Source organism: Elephas maximus, chromosome 4 (genome assembly GCF_024166365.1).
Source record: "Elephas maximus indicus isolate mEleMax1 chromosome 4, mEleMax1 primary haplotype, whole genome shotgun sequence".
Taxonomy (NCBI): Eukaryota; Metazoa; Chordata; class Mammalia; order Proboscidea; family Elephantidae; genus Elephas; species Elephas maximus.
The window spans coordinates 18624911-18639931 of record NC_064822.1 but is presented as its reverse complement, the minus strand read 5'-3'; the positions used below and the strand labels follow the sequence as shown (position 1 = coordinate 18639931).

The 15021-nt window shown below is 39.8% G+C and overlaps 1 protein-coding gene across 1 annotated transcript; it reads right to left on the bottom strand.

Moving 5' to 3' along the window:
• Nucleotides 1-1415: 1415 nt before the first annotated feature.
• IDI1 (isopentenyl-diphosphate delta isomerase 1) lies at nucleotides 1416-13942 on the bottom strand. Its single transcript, XM_049881661.1, has 5 exons — nucleotides 13457-13942; nucleotides 9805-9977; nucleotides 9093-9185; nucleotides 8193-8323; nucleotides 1416-3880 (listed from the first exon to the last, which is right to left on the bottom strand). The coding sequence occupies exons 1-5, from the start codon at nucleotides 13642-13644 to the stop codon at nucleotides 3563-3565; spliced, it is 903 nt and encodes a 300-aa protein (XP_049737618.1). The 5' UTR covers nucleotides 13645-13942; the 3' UTR covers nucleotides 1416-3562.
• Nucleotides 13943-15021: the final 1079 nt, after the last annotated feature.

Below are 15021 nucleotides of genomic sequence, written 5' to 3'. Positions count from 1 at the left end.
TTTCCCATGGCACAAAAAGTTATCTTTTTTTTGAAGGCACCCTAAGGAGACTAAGACAAGTGTATTACTGGGAGAACTTGTCTGCAGCCACCCACTGACGGCAAAGACAATGCTTAAACATGTTTTGTTTGGAATTAAGCCATGTATGTATGAACTGGATCCCTAATAGCAAAACTTTTCGACTAACCCTCATAACCCAGTGAGAAATGATAGTAGCTTAGTTCAATGAGGAGCCCTGGTGGCAAAGTGGTTAAGAATTTGGCTGACAACCAAAAGGTTGGAAGTTCAAATCCACCAGCTGCTCCTTGAAGTATCTATGGGGTAGTTCTGCTCTGTCCTATAGGGTTGCTATGAGTCACTACTGGAATCAAATTGATGGCAACCGGTTTTTTTTTTTTTTGTACTTTAAAGTGGTAGTGGCAAAGGTGATGAGACAGATTTTAGATTTATTTGAAGGATTTACTGACCAAGTAAGAGGAAAGGGAATTAAGAGTGACTCCAAAATTTTCAGCCTGAGCAACCAGAAAAATGGAGTTGCCATCAGCTGAGATGAGTGAGGCTATGGGGTAGCATGTTGGGGGATCATGTGAGGGCTTGGTTTTGAACTTATGTATAGAATGCCTATTTTAATATCAAGTGGAGATGCCATATGGGCAGCTGGCTATATGCATACAAAATAGAGAATTTGTGCTGGAGATTTAAATTTGGGAGTCTAAAGCATGTAAATAAGTACACAGTATATGTGAAAATTGTAAAGCAGAACCCTATTCATCAGGGTATTTAAATGTGCACAAATATATACACCAGTTCACTCTGTGAAAGCTTGAGTGAGAAGATATAGGGCTGATAATAAACCTGGTTGAGAGGTGAAGCGTTGTATCTGAAAAACAAACGCATCTGTCAAACGAAGGGATTCAGAGTACCAGAAGGTGAATATGGATATCCCACAGACTTACACAGGAGGGGACACCCAATCCTGGTAAGGGTACAGAAGATAGGGCTGACCCAACTGAGGCAATAAAAACATTAAGCAGCATCCCAAGAGACCAGACTGAAGGACTTCTGCCCAAGAATTATCTGAGGCATACTCCCACTAAAAAAACTCCAGTTGCCTGATAATGTCCCTGTGAGCTTTGGAGAGCTGCCTGAACTTGTCATATTACCTGTGCCTGTTCCCCTCACTGGGGCCAAGAAAGAAGAAAATAATTTGCCCTCCTCATCACATTATCTTCTTTTGTGTTCTTGTTTCCTGGATGATACAGGTATGGGGAAAGAATAAATAATTTTATAGGCCACCTCTGTTTTTTGTACCTGGTCCATTAAGTAGTTGGCAGTGGCTTTACTCAGAATTAAACAGTTACATATTGGAGACTACTAATTTTAAACAGTTTAAGAAAAAAACTTTTAATGTCTCAATTAGCTTTAAAATGAAAATCCACACACCAACACATCTGTTTTTACTTTTGGAATCAAAGGTAGTTGTATACCAGGAAAGAGATCTTAATCTTTAAAAAAAGATCAAGGAGCTTATCAGGTCAAAAAACACTCATACTTTCATGTTTTTAGTAGCATTTTAGTAGTATTAACAATGGTAATATGTAACATTTGCGGAACACTTACAAAGTACCAGGTAACTGTCTAAGGATCCACGCTCTAACACAGCTGACACTGGCCAGCCACATGTGGCTATTGAGCAACTAATTATGTGTGGCTTTTAGCCTCAAACTTCCTAGAAAATGAAACCAAAGAAGTAGAAATAATATTTTAAATTCATTTGAAGCTACCTGGCATTTATCTTGTTTAAGCTATTACAGGAAGATTAGTCTATTATTCTATTAAAAATTTAACAATCTAGGCAACAGCATAAAAATGTGCCACATTTTATTTTTACTTTTCAATAAAAAAAGTATTTGCTACATAAAATAGTCTTGCCTAAAATTATAAGTTACCTGCTCAGGATTAATAAGAAGTGATTTTTTATACTAAATTTATAAATTGTTTTATTTTGTAAGAAATTTTTTTCTTCATTATTTATTATTGCACAGCATTCAAGGGTAATAAAGATGTCTTAAGATTTCAAATCTAAGAAATTTATGGCAACAGTTTAAAAAACTACGTAAGATACAACTTTAAATATTAATACATATCTATTCCATAACTTGAATCTATTTAACATGAACATTAGCCTTTTCTGTTATTCCCCCACTTAAAATATGGCCTGACTTTGTCCGACCTTGCCTCTCCTCCACCCCTGGGGATATTTGGCAATGTCTGGCGTCACTTTTGGTTGTCACAAATGGGAGGGGTGATACTGACATCTAGTGGGTACAGCTCAAGGGTGCTACTAAACATCCTACAGTGCATGGGATGGGCTCCAAAACAAAGAATGACCTGGCCTCAAATGTAAATAGCCTCAACATTAAGAAACTCTGTTGCAGAACCAAACCCACTGCCGCTGAGTTGCCGTCGAGTCTGACTCATAGCAACCCTATAGGACAGAGCAGAACTGCCCCATGGTTTCCAAGGAGCGGCTGGCAGATTCAAACTGCCGACTTTTTGGTTAGCAGCCGTAGCACTTAACCACTACGCCACCAGGGTTTCCCCTGTTGCAGAGTAGGACCCAGTTACCACTTTAAGAAGAGCCTCTCTCAGCTGTGATTCTGAAAACACGTACTTTGCTCACTAGCAAAGACTATTTAATAAAAGTCTGGTGGTGCAGTGGTTAAGCATTTGTCTGCTAACTGAAAGGTCGGTGGTTCAAATCCACGAACTGCTCCACTGCAGAAAGATGTGCCAGCGTGCCTCAACAAAGATTACAGCTTTGGGAACCATAGGCGGATGTTCTACTCTGTCCTGTAGAGTTGCTATGAGTCGGAATCGACTTGACAACAATGGTTTTTTGTTTTGGTTTACTTAAAAGATTTTACCTAGTCAGTATCCACTCCTGCATACGACCAAAAGCAATGGTTGCCTTTAAATATCAAAACGATAATTTCAGAATGATTAAACCACAAAATCAACTTAGAATGATAGAAATTAAAGTATATAACATGTAATTTCCCTTTAACCTGCTTTACTAGTTTCATCTGTTAATGCTGAAAGTTAATTAGGACTGTTTTGAAGTAGTTAAGCAAATACTTTGCACATTTTTCTGGACCACAACAAGAATTCAGTGTTATATAAAGTGTCTGGCAAACAGCAAAGTGCTCTACAAATATTCCAAAAATGTTTATCACAATATAAAAAATGAAGACCTTTGCTTATTCAAATATGTCATGGACATGCTTTTGGACAGGTTAAATGGAGTTTTATTTGCTCTCTTTTTTTTTTTTTAAACAATAATCTTTCATGTCTTCTTCTACAAACAGCAATGCATATGTACGGGTATATGATAAAAAAAAATTATGTCCTTTCCACAGATCTTTTAGTTGTTAAAACCATCAATGTATCAAATGTGAGTTCTCCTAATAAAGAACCAAACTTAAAAATAAAACACACACCATTATTCTGAGTTCACTACCTAGAAATTCTTCAGGCCTTTACTAATCAATCATCTCCCCTTTCACATTCTATATATTTTCTTATGTTCAATAAACTGATTCAAATGATTTAAGTTGTCCCACCATTTAAAAAGAAAAGCCTCTGTAATAATTTTAAACCATGGAGTTATCTTAATTTCACCACGGGCTGCTTTTTTCAGAAGTTCTTCTAGTTCTTCCTTTGACACATAACAATAGCTTTTAATCTCATTAGGGTCTGGATTCAAAGTTACATTCTTCTTCACCAACAAAATATAATCAATTTCATGTTCACCCCAAACGCCATCAGACTGAGCCTTGTAGTGAATTCGTGTTAGATAATTAATTTCTTCTGGTGGAACCTATGAAAAAATAGAACACAATAACAAAAATATCAGTAATTTAAAAACAAAAAAGTAATCTAAAAGTAACTGACCACAATTCAGCATACCCTGTACAGCAGTACAGCTTCAGAGTTAACGTTAGGTGTGGATTTGGAGCCCTGGTGGCACAGTGGTTACGATTTACTGCTGCTAACCAAAAGGTCAACAGTTTGAATCCACCAGCCACTTCTTGGAAGCCCTCTGGGGCCAGTTCTACTCTGTCCTATAGCATCGCTATGAATCGGAATTGACTTGACAGCAATGAGTATGAGTAGGTGTCGTCGATGCGGTACCAACTGATAGCAATCCTATGTACGACAGAACAAAATACCGCCGTGTCCTTCACCATGCTCACAATCACTGTTACGCCTGAGCCCAGTGATGCAGGCAGTGTCAATTCATCTCGTTGAGGGTCTTCCTCTTTTTTGCTGACTCTTTACCAAACATGATGTCCTTCTCCAGGGCCCTCCTGCTAACATGTCCAAATTACATAAAACAAAGTCTTGCCATTCTTACTTCTAAGGAGCATTCTGGCCGTACTCCTTCCAAGACAGATTTGTTTTTTCTTCGGGAAGTCCATGGTATATTCAACATTCTTCACAAATACCACAATTCAAAAGTGTTCATTTTTCTTCAGTCCTCCTTATTCACTAACCAGATTTTGCATGCCTATGAGTGACTGAAAATACCACGGCTTGGGTCAGGCAAACCTTAGCCCTCAAAGTGATGTCTTTACTTTCAACACTTTAAAGAGGTCTTCTGCAGCAGTTATGCCAAATCCAATTCATCGTCTGATTTCCTGACTGCTGCTTCTATGGGTGTTGATTGCGTGGATCCAAGTAAAGTGAAATCCTTGACAATTTCAATCTTTTCTCCATTTATCATGATGTTGCGTACTGGTCCGGAGCCCTGGTGGTGCAGTGGTTAAGGGCTATGGCTTCTAATCTAAATCTCTAGTTTGAATCCACCACCACTCCTTGGAAGCCTACAGGGTAGTTCTGCTCTGTCTTATAAGGTTGCTACGAATTGGAATCAACTCAATGGTAAAGGTTTTGCTTATTGGTCCAGTTGTGAGGATTACTGTTTTCTTTATGCTGAGGTGCAATCCATACCGAAGAGTGTAGTCTTTGATCTTTATCACCAAGTGCTTCAGGTCCTCTTCACTTTCACCACGCAAGGGTGTGTTATCTGCATACTGCAGGTTGTTACTGAGTCTTCCTCCAATCTTCATGCCAAGTACTTCTTCACACAGTCCAGCTTCTCAGATTATCTGCTCAGCATACAGATTGAGTAAGTATGGTGAAAGATTACAAGTGACACACACTTTTCCAGACTTTAAACTGCACAGTATCCCTTTTTTCTGTTCAGACGACTGCCTCTTGGTCTATGTATAGGTTTCTCATGAGCATAATTAAATGTGTTCCGGAATTCCCATTTTTTGCAATGTTATCCATGATTTGTTATGATCCACTTAGTCGAATGCCTCTGCATAGTCAATAGAACACAGACAAACATCTTTCTGGTATTCTCTGCTTTCAGCCAAAATCCATATGACATCAGCACTGATATTCCTCATCCCACGTCCTCTTCGGAGCCTGGCTTGAATTTCTGGCAGTTCCCTGTCGATGTATGCTGCAGCTGCTTCTGAATGATCAGCAAAATTTCACTTGCGTGTGGTATTAATGATATTGTTCGATAACTTCTGCATTCTGTTGGATCACCTTTCTTTGGAATTGGTACAAATATGGACCTCTCCCGGTTGGTTGGCCAGGTAGCTGTCTTCCAAATTTCTTGGCATAGATGAATGAGCACCTCTAGCACTGCATCTATTTGTTGGAACATTTCAATTGGTATTCATCAATTCTTGGAGCCTTGTTTTTCACAAATGCCTTCAGTGCAGCTTGGACTTCTTCCTTCAATACCATCAGTTCTTGATCATACACTACCTCCTGAAATGGTTGCACAGCTACCAGTTCTTGTTGGTATTGTGACTCTGTGTATGCCTCCCATCTTCTCTGGATGTTTTCTGTGTCACTCAATATTTTTCCCACAGAATCCTTCAACACTGTAACTTGAGGCTTGAACTTTTCTTTAATTCTTTCAGCTTGAGAAACGCTGGACATGTTCTTCCCTTCTGGTTTTCTAACTCCAGGTTTTTGCACATTTTATTATAATACTTTACTTCATTTTCTCCAGCCACCATTTTTCGTTCAGCTCTTTTACACCATCATTTCTTCTGTTCGCTTTAGCTATTCTACATTCAAGAGCAAGTTTCAGATTCTCTTCTCACATCCATTTTGGTCTTTTCTTTCTTTCCTGTCTTTTTAATGACCTTTTGCTTTCTTCATGTATGATGTCCTTGATGTCATTCCACAACTTACCTAGTCTTCAGTGATTAGTGTTCAATGCATCAAATCTGTTCTTGAGATGGTGTCTAAATTTAGGTGGGATATACTTGGAAACCCTGTCCAATAGGGTCGCTATGAGTCGGAATCGACTCGATGGCAATGGTTTTTTTTTTTTTTTTTAATACTTTAGATTGTATTTTGGCTCAAGGGGACTTGCTCTAATTTTTCTCAGCTTCAACTTGAACTTGCATGTGGTCTGTTTCTCAGTCTGTTTCACAGTCGGCCCCTGGCCTTGTGGTGACTGATAATATTGAGCTTCTCCATTGTCTCTTTCCATACACGTAGGTGATTTGATTCCTGTGTATTTTATCTTGTGAGGTCCACATGTATAATGCCGTTTAAGTTGTTGAAAAAGATACTTGTAATGAATAGGCCATTGATCTTGCAAAATTCTATCCTTCAATCTCCAGCATCGTTTCCATCACCAAGGCCGTATTATCCACTTACTAGATCTTTGTTTCCAACTTTTGCCTTCCAATCACCGGTAATTATCAATGCATCTTGATTGCATGTATGATCAATTTCAGACTGCAAAAGTTGATAAAAATACTCAACTTCTTCATCTTTGCATTAGTGGCTGGTGCATCAATTTGAATAACAGTTGTATTAACTGGTCTTCCTTGTAGGCGTATGAATATGTTCCTATCTCTGACAGTGCTGTACTTCAGGAAAGACCTTGAAAATTCTATTTGATGATGAATGCTACGCCATTCCTCTTCAATCTGTCATTCCTGGCGTAGTAGACCACATGACTGTCCGATTCGAAATGGCCAACACCAGTCCATTTCAGCTCACTATTGCTGAGGATATCCATCTTTATGGGTTCCATTTCATTTTCGATGACTTCCAAATTTTCCTAGATTAATACTTCATACATTTCATGTTCTGATTATTAATGGATGTTTTCAGTTGTTTCTTATTTTCAATTGTGCCAGATAAGCAAATGAAGGATGCAAAAGCTTTACTCCATCCATGTCATTAAGTGGCCTCCACTTTGAGGAGGCAGGCTGAGCACCTTCCAAACCTTAGGGGCTCATCTTTCAGCATTGTATCAGACAATGTTCTGCTGCTATTCATAAGATTTTCACTGGCCAGTTTTTTCAGAAGTTGACTGCCAGGTCCTTCTTCCTAGTCTGTCTTAGTCTGGAAGCTTTCCTGAAACCTGTCCACCATGGGTGACCCTGCTAATATTTCAAATACCGGTGGTCTCGTCTCCAGCATCACGCAACACACAGGCCACCACAGCATGACAACTGAGAGATGAGTTTCAGAATTAAAATTTTTAAAATATTAATCTCTTGTTGATGATACATGAAAATATTACTACACTGTGAGCTTCAAAAGTTTAATTGCTTTTCCCATAGGACCAAACACATGTTGATTTTTTAAGCAACAATGATTAAAAGAGAAAAAAAAAGCAGTCGCTCATAGACTACTGACCTGTAACGTTTTCCTTTACATTTTAAGATCACTTTTTCTTGGAAAGTAACTTATCATTTTAACCAAGTGAAACAAATTATTTATCCAGAGATTTTATTTAAAGGGAACATTGTGGGGGGGGGGGTCATTATAATTCACCCAATTAGGTGTATAGTCCATATTCCTAAGGATTTCCACAAGAAAATATTTATCTTTGATCTTATCAATTATAAATACTAGTTTACAGATAAATCCAACTTAGTTTTGAGCTAAATTCTGCTAAGTAATGCTAAATCAAATTTAAATCTTCTTCTTTATTCAAGGTGCTTTCTGCAGCTAACTCATAACTCAAAAGGCTAAAAAGTAGATCTCTACATTTGAATTTGAAAATTATATAAAACATTTTGTAGATGTATGTTTAGCTTTCAACTTGCATGCTTCTTCTGTACAGAAAAACTGGTTACCTGTTCCATAGGAATTCCTAGCTCAGCTTTTAAACGCCTCTGTGCTGCACGTCTTACTCCAATTGCATCATTTTCGTCAAGTTCTCCTGGATTACTTAATGGATGACTACAACAAGTATTGGTAAAACAACCTGAAAAATGTTAACACAGGTGTAGGTTAACTTTTCTTCAAAGGAGGTCTGAAAGATCAAGAAACAAATGGTTTTAAAAATAACAAAAAAAAAATGATTCTTTACGATTTTAAAATCAGTTATAACAGAATACCACTAATCCTTTTGTAAAACAGACATCTGTAGGTAAATTCTTTATTAATGCCTGATTAACCAAAGATAATCCAGATGTGTAGAAACAAAAAATATACATGCAAATGTATACATACACATACACACACCCCTATCCCTTAGCAGTTCTTATTCTTTCCCGTTGTCTTATTAAGTTACAGTCATTGTATAAGCCTCTTTTACGTAGAATACGAAATTATGTCATGCACAGGCTTTTCCTTTTGATGTCTGCTACACGGAAGTTTAGAGTCATTCTGTGTTCAACACCATTACCTAGCAGGTTACCAGTACACTTTTATCTCCTTTTCCTTTAAATGTTTTCTAACTTACTTATCAAGCTTTATTTTATTAGTTTTCAAGGTTTAACAGTTTTAACTATTTATGTATTCTGCCTAGGCATCTAAAATATAGTTCATGTTAGCCATGGAAAACTAGTTTATAGGAAATATCAAGTAACAGATTCTTAGACGATTAAGAAAGTTTACCTCTAGTATCACTCTTAAGAGCCTTTTCCCCATTCCCCATGATTAATTCCCAATGTCATCTCCCCTACAAACAACATTAAGAAGTCATTTTAAATATAGTTCCCACCAACATACTGCATGTTAAGTATACTAACCTGGAAAGGTAATTTTAGCATCTGATCTCTGCTGTAGTAGGAGCTTATTTTCTGTGTTGAATAAGAAGACACTAAAAGCTCGATGCAATAATCCTGAAAGGAAAATAAATACCATGATTTTAGTTTTTAAAATAGCAGTTATTTGCCTGATTTTCCACTTGGAGTTCAGAATAATACTGGTTAAGTTGCTGTCATTTTTGCCTTTTTCCCAGAGTCCTCAGCTTAGGCAAGCCTCTGTATGGCTGCAATGGTGAAGAGCTCTGGCACACTAAGCAAGGATATCAGACTTCAAGGAAAAGAAATGGGAATCTGCCAGCCAGCTCCACTACTGGCCATATTTCCTTCCAGGGATATCTATCTCAGGCCCAGTCGGTCTTCTACTCCTGCGAAGGCACATTCTTTCCTTTACAACACCTGCCTCGCTCCATTCATTAAAAGGCTTGACAACTGCTATTATTTTAGGATCAGTCTATTCCTCCTTTTACAAAATAACCCTGAAAAAAGTGAGTAAAAGATGACATGGAGAGACATATCTGTTAAACAGGGCGGGTAGCAAGGCAGATTTTACTAATACACCTCTTTAACTAACTGGAGGCAAAGGTAAAATATGAAATGGTTAAGAACCACATCCTCTTTACCAGAGTACTTTTCTCAGCTAACCTGAAATTCCTAGGAAAATCACTTTACAAGGTAGAATATTTTAAAACAGTACCTTTCTCTATGTTTTCATTCAGGTGACAATTTTTTTTCGTCTCAGCCCCAATTCTGTTGTCATTTTCATCAATAAGAATGCACATCTCTGCCAGAAGTTGAACCTGCTTCTCATCAAGACGGTCAGTATTTATTTCAGGCATCGTTACAGTATGTCTGATCTGTCCTAAAATACTATTATTGATAAGTGGAAAGAGAAAGAAAGGCCGTTACCATGTATTATATTTCTTTGAAGGTCTTATAAGCACACAAGTTAACCAGTTGCTGTCGAGTTGACCCCAACTCATGGCGACTCCATGTGTGTCAGAGTAGAACTATGCTCCAGAGGGTTTTCAGTGGGTGATTTTTCAGAAGAAGATGACCAAGCCTTTCCTCTAAGGCACCTCTGGGTGGCCTTGAACTGCCAACCTTTCACTTAGCAGCCATGTGAGTTAACTGTCTGCACCACCCAGACTCCATGATCTTAGTGGGGGAAGCAAATACAGATCTCTGAACCCAGTCAGCAATTCAGCCATTTCAAAACGGGATATGAACTACATCTGCTGCACCTATCTGCAGTACCACTGTTCTCTGCTCCCATCAGGGTCCCCCAGTAATACCGCTGGCCCACCATTCAGCCCCAGCCTGGCCATCATGTCTCCTAAATTCAATCACAGAGGGCCTTTCACCTTAGTTGCTTTCTTAATTATCACAGTCAATATTCTCCTCTCAATTTTTGCCCTACAGGATCCTCTGCAGCACTTGACAGAGTCAATATCTCCCCGTGTCCATTTTTCTCCCTCACTTAGGAGGCTGCCCATCTATGAGCTAGCTGCAAGCCATCTAACTTTTCATCCTTTTTTTCCACAGAGGCTTCTATACTATCTAGTATGTATTCCTATACTTGTCCCAAACATTCTTTGCCATTCCTTGCGTCTGTATAGTTGCTCAACAATGCCCATCTGTTGAAATTCTTTTCTCAAGGTCTAATTCACGTGCCAAACATTGAATACCCTAATAAAATTTAACTCAGGCTTTCTCAATCTGGTTCCTAATCAGAAAAAAAATAATTTGAGGGACCGTTTTTTTCAATTTTTTCAAAGGCACATACCATTCTAGACACACAGGAGAAATCTTAATTACACTCAATGAATGCATTAGGGCAGTCCTCCCCCAACTTTTTCTAAAAAGAGCCAGTCAGTATCAACTCTGCCTTTGTGCTATAAAAGTAGCCATAGACAATGTCTGAAGTAGACAATATGTAAACTGAGCCTAGCTGTGTTCCAATAAAACTTTTATTTTGGACACTGAAATTTGAATTTCGCAGTTTGCCCATCCCTACCTTAGCATATTAAAGCTTATTCTCTCTCTGACCCCTGATTAATCCCCCCATATTGATTTAAGTTTAAACTACTACTAAAACACTTTCTATATCCTTCCTTGTATTTTTGCACATGCAGTAATTCCTAAGATGTCTGACCTTTGTATCCTTCAGAGCACCTTAAACATAGTAGGTCCTCGGTAAGTGTTCCCTGAGTCTTTTCTGCATTATATATTTTAAATGCTATGCCCTCTGCTTTGTATGTGATTTTCTTTCAAATAGTTTGATTTCTGACATACTTTCAACAGAGTTCAAGCACACTACAGAATGTATACAAAATGTTACATACAAAAATGGCTACTTGAGAAAAAATTCTCACCCTAAAGATTGTTAAGGGGTGCTGATGATGTGAGAGTCAAAATGAAAATATATAATACAAAAAAAAACTGAAAATATGCTTAGTGATTAAAACCAGAGACGAAGAGGAAAAATACTGTGGAAAGGAAATTTTAAATTAGCCACATTTTTAAAAAGATGATTTACAACTTCCACAGGCAAGTTTAATACACGTTAAAATCATTACTAAGGTAGCTTTCATAACTACAGAATAGTGAGACTTTTCGAAATGACAATGTTTTAAGTCACACTACTCTTTCAAGATTTTCGGAACTTAGACCTTAAGACGGATCTTCATGTAAAATCATAAATATTTATTCACTTAAAGATAGTGATATGTAGATCTAAGAACACATTACCAAAACCAAAAAACAGATCATGTTATATCTATTTACGTGATGCTCTTCATCTCTTCTCCCGCTTCACTACTAGAAATAAGTCTCCTGAAATTTGTTATCATGCATATACGTGTGTGTATATAAAGAGTTGAAAAGAAATAGGTTCTACCACATACACAAGTATGCCTAAACAATCTACTGTTGTAGCTTGTTTTTGGTACTTCTTAAAATGGAATCATACTCTATGGAGTCTTCTGGGGTTTGCCTTTATATTCAGCATTTTATTAAAGTTCAGCCATATTTTTACAGTAGATGGACCTTTTTCACTGCTTAATAATGAAGAATAAGATTGAAAATGCCATATGCAAAAAAGGACTGGTTTAATAATGCATCTGCAGAGTCACACATGAAAAAACAAAAAACCCTTTTTAAAAGGCATATGAACCATACACAAGCCACAAAATCTGCAAGCCATCTCAAACTAGCAGAAAGCAAAGTTGGGAAGCTGACCTAACTATTTAATCAGAGGGGGCAAGTGTATTGCCTTCCACGTGGAGTCGTGATTAAAAGCTCGGCCGCTAACTAAAAGGTTAGCAGTTGGAATCCCCCAGCTGCTCCTTGGAAACCCTATGAGGCAGTTCTACCCTGTCCTATACGGTCACTATGAGTAGGAATTGACTCGATGGCAATGGGTCTTTTGGTTTTTCCCTTCCTAAAGTCAAACTCCCCGAATATTATCAATTACCAAACATTTTTCTGACCAGAAAACCTCAGCGAACTCTAAGAACCAAATGAAATAATATTATCTAATCATGTATTTCAAGTGCTACCAACCGTTCACTTTCCTTACCCGACTGTTCCTAGCTTACTGGCTCCAATTCAGCCATACACCCCGCTTTCCAGCGTCAACATTCACAACCAAAAGCACACACCACTCCACATCTGGGAACGCCCCTGTCACTGCAAAACTTGGTTTCCAAATTAGTACCTAGCTTACCGCTCCTTGGTTCTAACGCCCCTAACTTCCTCTTGGGACTTGTATATATTATTAATTGTATACAACTAGTGTTTTTTTTTTTTTTAGTGTTTAAAATAAATGCAGAATGGAGGTAGAAGCATTTACTACATACGCAACAATTTTAGATTTCCTGAAACATAACGAGAGTTCCAGGATTCTTCAAAAAAAAGTAGGCTGGATTTAAATACTGGTGATTCTGTGCACAAGGTTCTGATGCATTTTTTTAAAAAGGCATGCCTTTTCACTAAGCATCACGTACTACTGGGGGGATAGGGCCATGGGGATCACCCCATCAACCAGCTAAGCGGCAGAAATGCAGCAACTCCGACATTTCGCCCTCTGCTGCACCGTGCTCAGCCCGGGGCAGCGGCAGTGCCCACCACGCTCCAACCTCCAGTGCTCCGAGAACCGACACCGCTTCCCAAACAACGCGAGGCCGCAGCCCCGGGAAGCGACCCCGCGGAGCCCCCACCGTCCAGGGCGCGATTCGAGTCCCGCCCCGAAGGGCCCCGGCCGCACCCCCCCCCGCCCCCGCCGCGCCACTTCTCCCAGGGGACCAGAGCCGGGCACTCGGACCCCCACGGCCCCCTGCCTTCCTTACCCCGAGCTCCGGCCGCAGCTGACCAGCCCGTCACTGAGCCCGGCGACTAAAAATCCAGCCAAGTGGTGCGGCGCGGTGCGCCTCCTTCGGCCGCCGGCAGCTGCGCGTGGGCCCCGCCCCAAGGCGGAGCCACCGGCCACACGCCCAAGCTCCCGAGACACCGCCACAAGGAGCCAGCCGCGCCACATCCTCGCGGCGGCCAATCGCGCGCCGGCCCGTGCCTTACGTCCTCAGATCGCCCGATGGTGCTACAGCTGGCGAGGGCGGGCCACCTCCTTACGGCACTACTCTTGCCCCAAATCCGCGACTCGCGGCTGCCTCAGCCGACCAGCCGAGTCGAGGGAAACGGTAGGGTGTAGAAATGCGCTCCACACACCCCTGCACAGCGAATCCAACGCCTTTACCCAAGGAGGGAGAATTAAGTGGACGACATGCCCCGCCCCCACCCTGCTAGGCTGAGGTTCCTTGACTGGGGAGGACTGCAGGAGGCAACAGGAAAAAGACTGGATTGGTGGGTGCCAGCGGCCCAGGACCTCCAGCCAATCGTCCTCTCTGGCCTGGTCGGGCTTAGCCAATCCGATAGAGGCAAGGGTTCAGGGCGTGCCCGAGACTCTGCAGAGGTTACGTGCTGACGCCGGAAACCCCAGCTTCAGGGGATGAGCTGTGGGTTATAAACAGAATCCCAGCGCAACACGGGAGGCTGACTTACTGAAAATAGGTCGTTCTGGTCATAAAATAAAGTTATAGAAGGCAGAACGGTTTATACATGGTATGCGGTAAAGCCGAAAGAAGAGGACTTCTGACTGGGGTGAATTTAATGGTTTTAATAGAAATCTTAAAAAAGCAAGAATCACTTATGTATTAGGAGGACTGTTTTTTCCTATGGGAACTACTTTATTTGGCATCTAGAGAATCTGTCTCTATAGACTCTAAAGCAGTGACTTTTCCAAGGTGCTTGGAAAGTTGGCAACAGTTAGTTGTTTAGCAAAGCTGATTGAGGTAGAGGCAGGCTTCTGCACCTTGATAGGTTTATGTTGGCTTTGGAAGAAAGGCCTGGGGATTTACTTCAGAAGGGTCACAGCATTGAAAACCCTATGGAGCAGCTGTACTGGGCGCATATGGGGTCCTCATGAGTCAGAATCCATTCCATGGCAACTAACAACAATACTATTAAAGAAGCCGTCTGGTGGCAGACATTTATTTATTCAAATAATTTAAACGGAAAAAATTAGGAAAGTTTTTACTTAAGGTTACATGTAAAATCGTTTTCCACTTTTTAAATAACTACAAAATGTGTGTGCACTTAAAATAAAAGTTCACCTCTTTCCTCCAATTCTGTGTGTGAAAGCTAAACTACTGAATTTGTTAGCATGGTATAGTGCAGCACTTCTCAAAACCTTTTGGCCTCAGGACACTTTACACTTAAAATTTATTTAGGACCCCAATGAGCTTTTGCCTATTGCTTTTATCTATCCCTACAAAAATTTATAAATTAAAACTGACACATTTAAACATATTCATCTAAAAATGACAATAAACTTACATATTAACATGTTACGAAAAAA

Coding starts and splice junctions, on each gene's coding strand:
- IDI1 (XM_049881661.1), bottom strand. CDS start 13,644: ATGTGGCGCGGCTGGCTCCTTGTGGCGGTGTCTCGGGAGCTTGGGCGT. Junction 8,324..9,092: donor TGCTAAAATTACCTTTCCAG/GTTAGTATACTT, acceptor AACATTTTTCAG/GTTGTTTTACCAATACTTGT. Junction 3,881..8,192: donor TAGGAATTCCTATGGAACAG/GTAACCAGTTTT, acceptor ATTTTTTCATAG/GTTCCACCAGAAGAAATTAA.